The sequence below is a fragment of the Clupea harengus genome, chromosome 21 (assembly GCF_900700415.2).
Source record: "Clupea harengus chromosome 21, Ch_v2.0.2, whole genome shotgun sequence".
NCBI classification, from domain to species: Eukaryota; Metazoa; Chordata; class Actinopteri; order Clupeiformes; family Clupeidae; genus Clupea; species Clupea harengus.
Genome location: NC_045172.1, coordinates 9,099,106 through 9,112,567, shown reverse-complemented (window position 1 = coordinate 9,112,567; position 13,462 = coordinate 9,099,106). Strand labels below are relative to the sequence as shown.

General features: G+C 41.6%; 1 protein-coding gene across 1 annotated transcript; it reads left to right on the top strand.

Moving 5' to 3' along the window:
- Window positions 1-1,738: 1,738 nt before the first annotated feature.
- On the top strand, window positions 1,739-5,512 carry tdo2b (tryptophan 2,3-dioxygenase b). The gene is made up of 12 exons (XM_012823454.3): window positions 1,739-1,892; window positions 2,137-2,236; window positions 2,389-2,479; window positions 2,689-2,759; window positions 2,908-3,035; window positions 3,191-3,377; window positions 3,500-3,607; window positions 3,707-3,818; window positions 3,935-3,992; window positions 4,097-4,176; window positions 4,292-4,382; window positions 4,793-5,512. Exons 1-12 carry the CDS (start codon window positions 1,858-1,860, stop codon window positions 4,968-4,970), a joined length of 1,239 nt encoding a protein of 412 aa, XP_012678908.1. The 5' UTR covers window positions 1,739-1,857; the 3' UTR covers window positions 4,971-5,512.
- Window positions 5,513-13,462: the final 7,950 nt, after the last annotated feature.

Sequence of the window (13,462 nt, the reverse complement as noted above, 5' to 3'; positions counted from 1 at the left end):
GTTTTGTCAAGTTCAGTATACAGTATGTGATTCAGATGCCCTGTGCTTCTTAATTGTACAATAATACGCATATACTGAGCATCTCTATTACACATTGTATAGATTTATGTGTCATTTCTTTATGTAGTTTTGTATCCTGACCTCTAACTGTGTCACAGGTGAGAGTCTGCTTGCATTAAACACAAATGTGAGTGTGATTAGTTCTGGGTAATTGTAATTAATTAAACTGGAGAGAAGCTTGAGTGTGTCCATCGCACTGATGAAGCAGAGGAACAGCTGTTTCTGAGATGAATGAGTCTGTAAAAATGTATGTGCAACTTTTTCTTTTACCAGCCTGGGAATATGATAATCTGACCATAAGTACACGCACTGGTGTACTGGTTTCCCTCTTATCGGTTGCCTTCAGACTATTTTTGTGATCACTCCATAAATGCCGTCCCATTCGCTGTCAATGCATTCACCAGCTCACCTAGGTGTATATTTGACACCCCAGCTGTGTGGATTATTCCTGGTAGATGATACGGATGTAATCTAACTGATATGGATATTGTCATTTGTTCATAGTTAAAATAGAAGGCAGTACATTTCCTCAATATTGAGATATGCATGTATCATTTTCCTGCTGTTGGATTCTGGTGTTTGGTTTCCCTTCAACCCTTTACATTAAATTTGGAGCTGCAATAAAGTTTTACCAAAACCTCACACTGTGGATGGATGAAATGTACACCTTTAAAAACCTGCCTCCGCTCTCTTCCATCTAGTAGGATTATTGCCTGCCAACCCTGCTGACTGTGGTAACATTGTTCCTCACTGTCATTTTCACTGATACGTTTCTAAGGAAACCTACTATGACACCTAGTTCTGTCTTCTTAGTTTGTCTTCCTCTCCTACTGTACATCTCAACTGTGGGATGCAGGTGCAATCTGTCCATCTGATCCACGCCCAAATCCTCTCCTGCTGCCTGTTACCACCGAACAATTTTTCATATTTTTCTATGATGCATCTCAAAATTGAAATTGTAACACCTTACTGTGATGGAAATCTGATAATATCCAGTCTAATGAGATCAGTCTTATAATAAGAGATAAGTATAAAGTGTATTAGTCTTCTGCAGAAGGATCAGAAACACACAGAGTGAACAGCAAGCAGTCTGAGAATCGGATTAATTCTCTCACTTTGTGTCTATTTAACAAAGTTACAGAAATAAGAAGAAGAGGGAGTATCACTCTGTTCCAGTACATTGCATTCTCCAGGACATAAAAAAAAACAATCTCTTCAATATTTACCATGATGTGCTTAACACAATGACACTTGCAATTCGCATAATTTCTAATACATTACTCACTCCAGTAAGACATCCAAAGAACAAATGAAAAAAATATATATTTGAACACGCGAGTCACATGATATCACGAGTAATAAGCAACAGATTTTCGAGAGATAATTCCAATTATATGATCTGTTCTCGTTTCAGAACGTGACCTAGATATCTTCGCAAGTAAGTAACTCATCACTTCTGACAGAGAATGCAGGGAAAGATACATTTTCACGTGACACTGATAAGCAGACATACAGATGACACAGCATCTGCTGAAGATTTAACGTGGATTACCTAGTACTAAGATAACAATCAGGGGGAGGGACAGGGTGGTCCTTTGCCCCCGCAAACGAGGTGTGTACACACACCTCCCACTGGCCACCTCCGAAGTTTTGTCAGTGGGCAGGGGTCCGAAATGGGACGTTTGATTGGCTGTACCAAAACCTTTAAAACAGGCAACATCTTTGAGCTGTCTAAATATTTTTGAGAACTATTACAGCGTAACCCAAAACATTTAGCAAAGAGAGTGAGGAAGTATCATGAGCGGCTGTCCTTTCCTTGCCAAGAAACATCAGTAGGTGGATTTTTTATTTTTTTTGCCTGATATTTTAAACGCCTATAATAATATGTGAATTTGATTCCGTGAATTGTAGATGTTTTTTTTAGTTTTAGTTTTTTAGTTGTGTCATCGTCACAAAGGGTTTTTGCAGCCCTGGACCATGAAATTAAGCGTAGATTAGCCTACGGGTGCGTCGATCATTGTCAAATGATGGTGTGATACTTCAGTGAGTTAAGTATTATGTGAATCATGTCAACAGATTGTTTACAAGCAAGCACCTGACTGATGAGGACGATGACGCACAGAAGGGCATCAACAGAGCAAGCAAGGGTGGAATTGTTTATGGAGATTACCTGGAGGTAAGTACCAGCTCTCTTGTAAATCAGGACTATAGATTATATAGACTATAGATACATGTGTTTTATTGGTCCATTCTATCTCCTAACTGGTCCATTCTAATTGGTCCATTCTAACTCCTAACTGGTCCATTCTAACTGATCCATTCTAACAGCTGAACAAGGTGCTGGATGCCCAGGTGCTGCAGAGTGAACTGAAAGGAAACAAAATCCACGATGAACACCTTTTCATCATAACCCATCAAGGTACTGGATGAGCCACTCAGGTTTCCTATCCCAAACTACCAAAGACATGTAGTGATGGTCATAAAAAACCTACATCAAATTACTGGAGACTGGAAACAGCACCCACTTAGTCAATCCTGTTATTATATATATAAACTTTCAGTACAGTGAAAACAAACGTGTGTGTGTGTGCACTGGATTCATGTATTTTTTCTGTGTTGCTATTTCAGCTTATGAGCTTTGGTTTAAGCAGATTCTGTGGGAGCTTGATTCAGTCCGGGAGCTGTTCATAAATGATGGCGTGAGTAGCTTGCAGTCTGCGCAACACAGTGACATCCATTCACCATGTGTCTGTCCAATTCTACCATACACCATAGTGTATTTGGTTGTTGGTGTCTAAACTATGCTCTGTGCTGTGTCTGAAATATGTTCTGTTGATGCTTGATCAGATGCGAGATGAGCGGAATATGCTTAAGGTGGTCAGCAGAATCCATCGGATCACCATGATTTTCCGACTCTTAGTTGACCAGTTTGCAGTTCTGGAAACTATGACAGCCATGGATTTTTATGACTTCAGGTAAATCATGCAGCACATACAGTATTTATGCATTTTTTAATGTAATGGATGATGGAAAGTTCTGTCCTTACATTTCAAAGACATTGCTTATTCATAATGACACAAGGATGAAAAAAAATGAGCAGTGAATACATGTTCTCAATCCCGTGTCACAGGGAATACCTTACCCCGGCCTCAGGGTTCCAAAGTCTACAGTTCCGCCTCCTGGAGAATAAGATCGGCGTGGTCGACAGCCTCAGGGTGCCCTACAACAGACGTCACTACAGGGACAACTTCCAAGGGCTGGACAGCAAAGCTATCCTGAAGTCGGAGCAGGAGCCAACCCTGCTGAAGCTAGTAGAGGTAAACCTCTAATACACACTCAGGGTGCAAACCTATTCAGGCATGTTGATGGCCTCTGTGACCATGACACAGCATGTTTCTTAGAAAACATGTTCATTCACCGCAATCATTTCACCCCTAAGCAATGGCTGGAGAGAACTCCTGGTCTTGAAACAGATGGCTTCGACTTCTGGGGAAAATTTGAAGCCAACGTCGATCAGGCTCTCAAGTGTGAGAAACAAAAGATTGAGGTTTGTATGATGACATTTTGTGAGGAAACTGTAATTGTGGCCATCTGACACGTTAGAGAATTTACCACAGGTCCCTTCATTTTTTTTATCTGATCACAGAAAATGCCAGAATCAGAGACCAAGCAGGAAATGCTAGAGGATCTGAGCAAGCAAACGGAACTTTTCACATCCTTGTTTGATTCCAAACGCCATGAACATCTTCTGAGCAAAGGTCAGTGCTGAATTATGTAGAATCATCCTTCTCGTATCCTCATCTTTAATGTTTGTCCAGAACTAAAGCAAGTTTTAAATAAGGAGATTTCAAGGGTTTCGTCACATTTTCCTTAGGTGATCGCCGGCTCTCATTCAAAGCCCTCCAAGGAGCTCTGATGATCAACTTCTATAGGTAAAGCACAGTGTTCTCAGCATATTCTATGCATATTCTATGGACAGGATCCCTTGTTCCTTATAAAAGTCTGTACCGAAGATCACACTTTCTTTTCTCTCCAGGGAGGAGCCTCGCTTCCAGGTTCCATTTCAGCTCCTTACCAGCCTCATGGAGATTGACACACTCATGACCAAATGGAGATGTGAGTATCAATCAATCAATCAATATCTGTCTATCTGTTTGTCAATTATGCCAATATTTGAACCTGGAGAACTATGAATGCCCAATAATTTGCCCCATTTGCCATTCTCCATCAGATAACCATGTGTGCATGGTGCACCGTATGATCGGCAGCAAAGCTGGCACTGGGGGCTCATCTGGCTATCACTACCTGCGATCCACTGTCAGGTAACATGACCCCTTGATGACCCTATGGGGAACACTTAATGTTCTCTGGATGAGGTTTTGAGTCCATGCAAGGCTAAAGAGCTAGGAGACCCCTTGAAGGACATGGCATGTGCTGCTATCTTCACCTAGAAATGACAGGCAGTAAAGCAATATCGCATGGTTCATTTTATGACACACTGCTCACTTCACCTCAGATTGGCTATCCAGTGTTTCGCACTTAGGTTAATGAGGAATCATTAGTGTACCATGTAAAATTTGTGTTCGCATGATCTGCTGTTCCTACTTGCTAACTGCAGCTAAAAGTTATATTGTCTTATAAGTGTTATATATAATTGAGTAACCATTATATTTCTTTTGTTTCCATGTTCATTTTCTGTCTTTGTTAATTTGTATTATTAATTTCATTCCAGTGACCGCTACAAAGTCTTTGTGGACTTGTTCAACCTCGCCACATATCTGGTGCCCCGGTCCTGGATACCAAAGCTGAACCCCAACATCCATAAGTTCCTCTACACAGCCGAGTGCTACGACAGCTCCTACAGCTCCAGCAGCTCCTGCAGCTCCTGCAGCAGTGAGGACTCCGAATGATCTGACTCTGACTCTGACTCTGACTCTGCCTTATTCCCCAACATGTCATTGAGATCTCAGCTATTAAGAGGCTTTTAATTTAATGGTGTACCCTGCCTCAGTTCTCCAGAGCGGTGACTTCTGTAAAGAGCTGAATCTGTCTAAATGTTGTACATAGCTAAAGGTCTTGCTCTGCTATTTGTACATTGAGCAATGTCATTCTTGTGTATGGGAAGTAAACTATGTATATTGTGTATAGTGGTTGTTTACTTTAGTGTGTATACTCTCAGATATACATTTTTGATAAAATGATAAAAAGGGGAATAGACTAATGAAGAGTCATTCCTCATAAACCAGCAAAACGAGGCTCTTATAGTTGCTACCAAGTTTCTGTACATACTTATTTATACTAATATGATTTCACAAACTTGTATCCTTCATAAAATGGGTCAGCTTATAGATAAATTATATTTTGTATGTATTGTATGCAAAGATTTAGTATGAATAGTGATATCTGTTTTACTGTTATACTTTTGTTACTATATTAAACACATCAACAAACACTACCGTACTCTATGACTTCTGTTTCAGATAAATAATTTGAACTGAGCGTAAGCACCTTTAGTGTAGTTTACCAATCTATATCATACGTATTTCACCTTAACAGTTTTGGAATGTGATTTCACATTCATATAGTGGGAATTAATACTGACTCTATGAGATGGGTGTACACTTCTAACTGTAAAAAACACAGACATGAAATGTTGAAGCTACATACAGTACATGTGGAGATAAAAGACTTGTGTAGTTGCTTTTAGATAAAGGTGTACTATACATAGATGGATGTAGTAACAATTCCACAATGGCCTGCAGAATTAATTCAAATTAAGTGTTTCTGTCTTTATCAAAGTTGTCTGAGCGCATTCCTTAAAATGCTTGAAAACCTTTCATACAATCTTTGTATTTTATTTATTGTTGAAATTTAACATTTAGCCACAATACATAAATTATTAACCTCTCAAAATTATATTTGTTATTACAGTTATTATTGATTGTTGCCGTTACCCAACAGCACAGTTCTGGCCATGATTTGCTGCACGTTCTAGTTGGGCACTAGATTAGGACCTGACATGTTGGGAAATGTAGACACGGGGGAATTTTCATTGCACCTTTTGAGTCTAAAGTTCCATGGTTGGCTCAAAGACTGTGGAAAACAATGGGAACACCTGACACGAGGCCCACTTCAGCCTGGGCCACCACTGACCCTGACCCCATACATTGGAGGGGGACTGACTTGAACTGTTCTTTCGAGATTGTAGCTTCTCTAGTTGTGCAATCTTTACCTTCTGTTACAAAAACATCCAGTTTTATGGCAGACTGAGGGGTTCTTTAAACAGCACACAACACACACATATGAGCCAATCAGAGAAATATAATATCCACTGCGATACAGTAGCAGTGCTTTTGGCGGGTTTGGTTTTCTTCTGGGTTTTTTTTATGCCCGTATGGTTCAATTATCAGAGAAATCTTTTTTTCTTGTTGTTGTTGGAAGGTATTCATGCAATGAATTGTATTCAGTTAATTTTGAATTGTCGGTAAAGTCAAAAGGGTCTTTCCTAATTTGATGTCAATCTACAGTTTTAGATTACTTTAACTTCATAGGTAGTTCAGAATCATGCCCTTGTATCACTTCTAGGCACCAAGAGCAGTCGACCATTTGGTTAACCTTGAGTTAAAAAAAATTCATACACTATACTAGGAATACTGGATTATGTATTTGACCAAAGGTATCACAATTATGCTGCAATAATCTAGATAAGACATGCAAATACACACATATAAGCACCCATACACACTTAAATACACATGCACATCTGTGTACACAGAAATCTGTACAAATGTTCTAAAGCACAAACATGTCAAAGCAGAAACAGAACAGGTGATCATTCACATGGTGATTCTCTCTCTCTCTCTCTCTCTCTCACTCACTCTCTCTCTCACACACACTCTCACTCTCCCTCTCCCTCTCTCCCTCTCTCTCTCTCCCTCTGTCTCTCTCTCACCCTCTCTCTCTCTCTCTCTCTCTCTCTCTCTCTCTCTCTCTCTCTCGTTCTGTCATACATACACTTTCCAAAGGTGGCCACCAGAGGGCAGAAACAGACTATGGAATGGAGAAGTGCAGGGCTTTGGTTGACTGGAGACATATGCTGGGGACTTTTTAAAACTGATGAAGCTGAGCTAATTCTGTAGTGCTGCCATCAGGTCCCTGTTGGTAACATGGATAATTTGCCACTACTGGCGTAGTGACTAAGCTAATTTAACTTGTGCGAAATCAGCTATGCCGCATCAATGCTGTAACATTGCTGTTGAAAATATGTCGCCAGGCAAGAGGATATTCTGCACAAATTTGATTTATAAGACGGCACCGGTTTAATACAATGCAGACATTTATCTGATTTTGTTCATGAGTAGTAGTAGAACTAGCATTTTAGTGGTGGTGGTAGTAGTACCCTCTCTCTCTCTGCCTCACTTCAACCCATAATGAGCCATTTGAAATCATGCTCATTTGCACAATTTGTTTTTTTTCCAAGGTTTCTGCATCCCACACATGTAGAGGCAAATAGCCTTGACAAGCAAAAGAGATTGGGCTGGTGGTGGAAGTGGTGGTATTTAGATTGGTTTGGTGGGTAAGGCATAACTAAACAGGGTTGTGCCCCTCTTTTGAGGAAGTTGGTCTCCTCTGTTATTCCAAATTAGCCCTCCTGTTTGCTTGATTTCAAAGCTGATTTGCTCCCCCACACCCCCCTGTCATTTCCTGTGGTTGTGTAGGAGATTAAAGACACAGTGTGAGACAGACAGAGAGAAGCAGACAGACAGAAAGAAACAGACAAACAGAAAAACATAGAGTGGGAAGGGGAAGAGAAAGAAAAGGAAAGAAGGAAAGAGGGGGAAAGTTTGCCTATGACTCATACAAACCTTCTGGGCTGCTTCTCATGATGCCAAAGTATGAAGAAAAGAAAAAAAAGACCTCTGGTACAGAAGCAGAGGTTTAGAGAGGGGCCGATAGCTGTGTCCTTCAGAAGTATTGTTTTTTACTGCATGCAGTGCTCAGATATTTTGTTGGTTTTGGCGCAGCAGCATGGCTTCTCCGGAATCTTCCAAGGAAGCTCAGTGGTCACACTGGAGAGGTCTCAAAGATGATATTAAAGTTGACCTTCTCTACCTTTCCCTTTGACCAAGAAGACCTTCCAAGGTTTGTTTTTCCCCCCCAAAACACTTGGCCTTCACAAAAGCCTTCCTTAGCCTCTTCCTCATTATCATTATGTTATCAAAGAAGCTAAAAAACCAACCTCTCTTTCTCTGTGCTTTTACAAGCCCAGCATTCTTTGTGCTGTGCTGCAAAGCGCAACCTGCTCTGACACTAGCCGGATACCACTCCCCTTCTGATCCGTTTTTTGTGTCGCACTCGCTTTTGGAACTTCTGACACTGAATCCCGCCAGTCTTTCTAAACGCCACGTGGAACAGAGAGACACAGAGACAGAGTGAGAGAGACAGACAGACAGACAGACAGACAGACAGACAGACAGACAGACAGACAGACAGACAGAGAGACAGAGACAGAGAAAGAGAAAGAGGGAGAGAAAGAGGGGGAGAGGGAGAGACCCTGGCAGGCCAGTTCTTGTCCGCCTGTTTCCAGAGCAGAATACAGCCATGCACAGGGGAATATGGGAATTGAGCAGCAGTGAGGTTTTTTTCTTTCTCTTCCTCCTAATTCCCTCCATCTGGCCCGCAGATTGAGAAATGAGATTAATGGAACTGTCACAAAGCTCATGGCGAAGAGTGCGCTGTTCAGGTCTGGGCTCAATTATGCTGCTGCCTTTTAAGGTTTGTGATTAAAGTTCCAAACATGCCCTCTTCTAACTATCTGCTGAGTGCTCTGTAAGATCTCTTTGCCTTCCCGTCTGTCTCTCTGTGTGTCTGTCTGCCTCTCTCTTTGCCTTCCCGTCTGTCTCTTTGTGTGTCTGTCTGTCTCTCTCTTACTCTGTATTCCTCTCTCTCCCTCTGCTTCTTTCTTCTCTATCAGAAAGTTCGTGTTTGACACACTTCAAGGCCTGCCCACCACATACACACATACACAGAAACACACACACCAACACATTCTCTCTAACGTGCACAAAATCCTTCTGAAATGCATGCACACACACACACACTCACACACACACACACACACACATACACACACACATACACACACACACACACACACACACACACACGCCAGCTCAAATATGCCCAAATACCCAGTTGGTCATCAAACAAGCCAAACTTAGCAGCTAGCCTCATAAATGTTTCCATTACACTCCCCTACAACACCACACCTCATTTTCTCACACAAGCCAGCAGAAAGGCTGACCCCTGCGGACATGTTTTCTGTTTTTGCATACCAGGGCTTGGAAAACGACAAGACGACATGATTAGAGTCCATTATCCATCAAATCCCTCAACAAAAGCAATGACAGGTGGTGAGGTGACATCAGAGAGGAATCCCTTGGTAACACAGCCCCCATTAGAAAGGTCCCCACATCCGCTTTAAAAAAATGATCCCTCACAAGGGTAAACGTGAAAGAGAGGGGGGGGGGGGGTGCAGAGAGGGAGGGGAAGTCAGGGGACTGCGAGCCAGAGGCAATCTCCTCCGCACCTGTGCAGGTCATTAGTGAGACACTGAGAGACTGTCCACCATGCTCAGCCAGCCTCAGCACTCCAGCCATCCAACCATAATCCCCCCTCTCTCTCTCTTTCCCTCTCTCCCTCCCTCTCTCTCTCTCTCTCTCTCTCTCTCCCTCTCCTTCTCCCTCTCCCTCCCTCTCTCTCTCTCTCTCTCTCCCTCTCTCTCTCTCCCCCCCTCTCTCTCTCTCCCTCTCTCTCCCTCTCTGTCTCACTCTCTCTCCTCCTCTCTTTCTCTCCCTCTCTCTCTCTCCCCCTCTCTCCCCCCCTTTCTCTCCCTCTCTCCCTCTCTCTCTCTCTCTTCCTCTCTCCCCCTCTCTCTCGGGTCCTGTTCATGGAGAATATGTCTCCATTCCACCTCACTAGCAGCATGCAGGCGGCATCAGACTGGTAGGCTTTGCAGACTTTCCAAGCATGGCTTCCAGTGCTGTAACTGTTCAGTGGACTTCCCAGCAACCTTTACTCTGCAATGTTAATGCTACCGAATAGTTCAGCAAACCAGGATGCAATCTTTTGTGTGCAGGGCAGTGAGGTGCAGCTGAACTAGGGTTCTGGAAGCAGGACACCACAGAGGGTTTTTATTTTTTATTTTTTTTATTTATTTGATTGTGTTTATTTACTTTCTCATCAGATACTAATCGTCTCCATAAGGTTCCTAGTGATTAGTCTTGGTAAACAGAAATTGCATGCTGAGGGCTTGACGTCTTGTTGACACCATCCAACTCAGACTGATGTGCACAATTTGACAGTCTGCAGAGGGAAATAATTGGTTTTAATATCAATGTCTGTTTAGATATACTATGAACATGTCATCAATATTTATAAGGTGCAGCTCTCTTATATATACATGAATACACATATAAGTTAAGATAAATACATTTATCATCTAACATATCTTCATGGGGTTTCATGGTGTCTATAAAGCTGTTATACAATGCTTATAATCATGTAATATAAGTTTTTAGATTGGAGTGGGTTCAATCTGTGTAGAAAAGTTAGTAAGGTTTGAGTGTGTGTGTGTGTGTGTGTGTGTGTGTGTGTGTGTGTGTGTGTGTGTGTGTGTGTGTGTGTGTGTGTGTGTGTGTGTGTGTGTGTGTGTGTGTGTGTGTGTGTGTGTGTGTGTTGAATTTCCAACTGAAAATAATACATGTAATACCATGAATACACAATAGTAATACAAATCTCACAAACCACTTTGTTTTTGCTTTCCTTCTCAGACCACAACCACAATACCCAAGGCTTTTGTTCCATGTGGGAACCCATTATCATCATATTGTCAAAGGGGTTGAGCAGCTAAAAAAAAGCCCTCTGTCTGTCGGGAATGTCCTCAGGCTTTCTACTGCAGTCACCCTCAGGCAAATTACTGCACATCCACACTAGCTGAGACATGGAAACGTTGAAAAGTGAAGATGTGTATGAAAAGGCGGTTATACTGTACATGCTCTTTGCTTAGAGTCTATATGTCACTTTTCCATTTGATAGACTTCATTCCTTATAATTTTTTAACAGCACTACATTGCATGCATTGTTTATTTGTCGTTATTTGTCATACTGCAGTTTTCTGTTTCACATTATTTTGTTCATTTAGAAACACAACAGACGTATAAAAGTCTGCTCCCATTCCTATTTTCGCTTGACTAGGTGGACACACACTGATGTTCTCACGTCAAATATGATCCCACTGTAGAATTGGCTTTCATTAACTACAATCAGATGGTATCTGTAAAACAGAACAAATGCCGTTAACATTTCTTGCCAAATGTCTGTGCACCAGGACCGTGTGGAAATCTTTCAAAGACAGAACACGCATGAAAGACACAAAACTTTTCAGACACAACAAATTAGACACAGCTGAAAAAGTAACAAAAAAACTAAACAAATATGTAAAAATAGCACAGACGGTACATTATACTTGTAAAACAGTAACAAATACTAGAAAATGGACTGCGTAAAGTGTATTCCATTAAATTAAAGTATTCCTGTGTGATTAAAGTGACCATTGTCACCGCTGGCTCCATGGGAGGACTGTGGGGTGTGTGGCTTGTGACAATACACCTGGTGCCACAACTGAATGGAAACTTGAAGTCTTGAGGGACGAGGAAGATAAGGTTGTACTTAGTGTTCCTGTTACTCTACTAGATAAAGGAGATGAAATGTATGATGCTGTAAGTCACTTAGAAACAAACTGAACTACGACTAGCAGATTGGCAAATGGTGGGAGTTGGTATGCTGAGATGCTCCGGACAAACTGCATCGAGTGCAGCTGTTACTGTAAGTCACGGGATGAAAAATCCTACAACTCCCCCTCCATCCCCCACGCACACATTCACTCACAGACAGACACACACACACACACACACACACACACACACACACACAAACACACACACACACACACACACACACACACACACACACAGACAGACACACACACAAACACTGTGTTTTCCTTCTTTCCCTGCACTACATACTGTCAGTGAAGGGGGTCCAAGATGTAAGACTGAAAACATCTGCTGTAAGTTCTTGTCCCATCTGAGATCATTTGAGCTCATGCACAACATCATCATCGATCATTTGAGCTCATGATCCACATATTCTTTACAAAACCCCACTCTGCTCACACCCTGCTGAGGGTTATTCTGAATGGCAGCACAGGGTAAAAAGCAGCTTTGAGGGCTGCGGTCCATGTGGTGTGTATTGTTTAACAGATGTGTTTGTTGTTTCATTATTTATCTTAAAATTGCAGTCATTTCTGACATGGCACATCAAACGCGTACATGCTGTTATTTCTCTGTTTTTGATACCCTTAAGTCTACTTGATTGGTGTTGCAATGGTGATTAAATAAAACACGGCACATGAAAACACATTACCATTTCAACATGAAGTGAAATGTTCTTAAAACATGGTATGAATTGCAACAAGAACGTGGAGCTCATTGTAGATGGCCTACCGATGGCTTGCATCTGTTTATAATACACAAGTTCTTCCAACATGCCCATGTACAGCCATTTGAGGGAAGTGAAGAAATGGTTCACCAAAAAAAGAACCATTTCTGAAGAAGTTCCTCCAAAGAGTGTAGACCCTGAGGTCAAGGAGTGGGGGGGTCTGCTAAAGAAGCACATTATTTGATCTGCTTTGATTTCGTCTGTAGCTAGGCCAAGTATGGCTTGTTGTTATTGGCTATCTATTAGATCTTGCAGAGTTCAAAGAAAATCATGTGAAATCCAAATGCCAAAATGTTTTCATGGACTACAATGGTGACTTGTTAGCACTAATGTTTCTGGTTTTGTAATGTTATAACTGGTTTCCTAAATGCATTTAAGTTCATATTGGTTAGTCTGTGATTCAGTTGCAGTATGAATAACCTAGCTGCTCATGAACTCTTACCTGCTCATTACCTGTCAAATACCTGTGACTTTTCATTAGGGAGTTGTTCCTTTCAGCATTCCCTTAGGTTCTCTATTTAACTGTGGGACTCAAGTCTGATCCATCTCTGATTCATTTGTCTCATCCCATGGAATCATGTTGCTGGCTTTGTCACGGCCAGTGAGGCCAGGGTTGTAAATATTGGACTCAAAAGCAGACACGATGAACGAGAGTAGTGAGTAAGTTTTGAGATTCAATAAATCTGTTTTAGTAGAAGCCTCCAGGCAAAACTCAGGAGTAAAAAAATATCCGAGGTTGGTTGCGCAGATATCAGCCCAAGTAGTGGTGCATATTGGAGCAGGCAATGTCCAGAGTACAAAAACAGGTCAGCGGTCATTAATGGATAAAGAGTACAAAAGC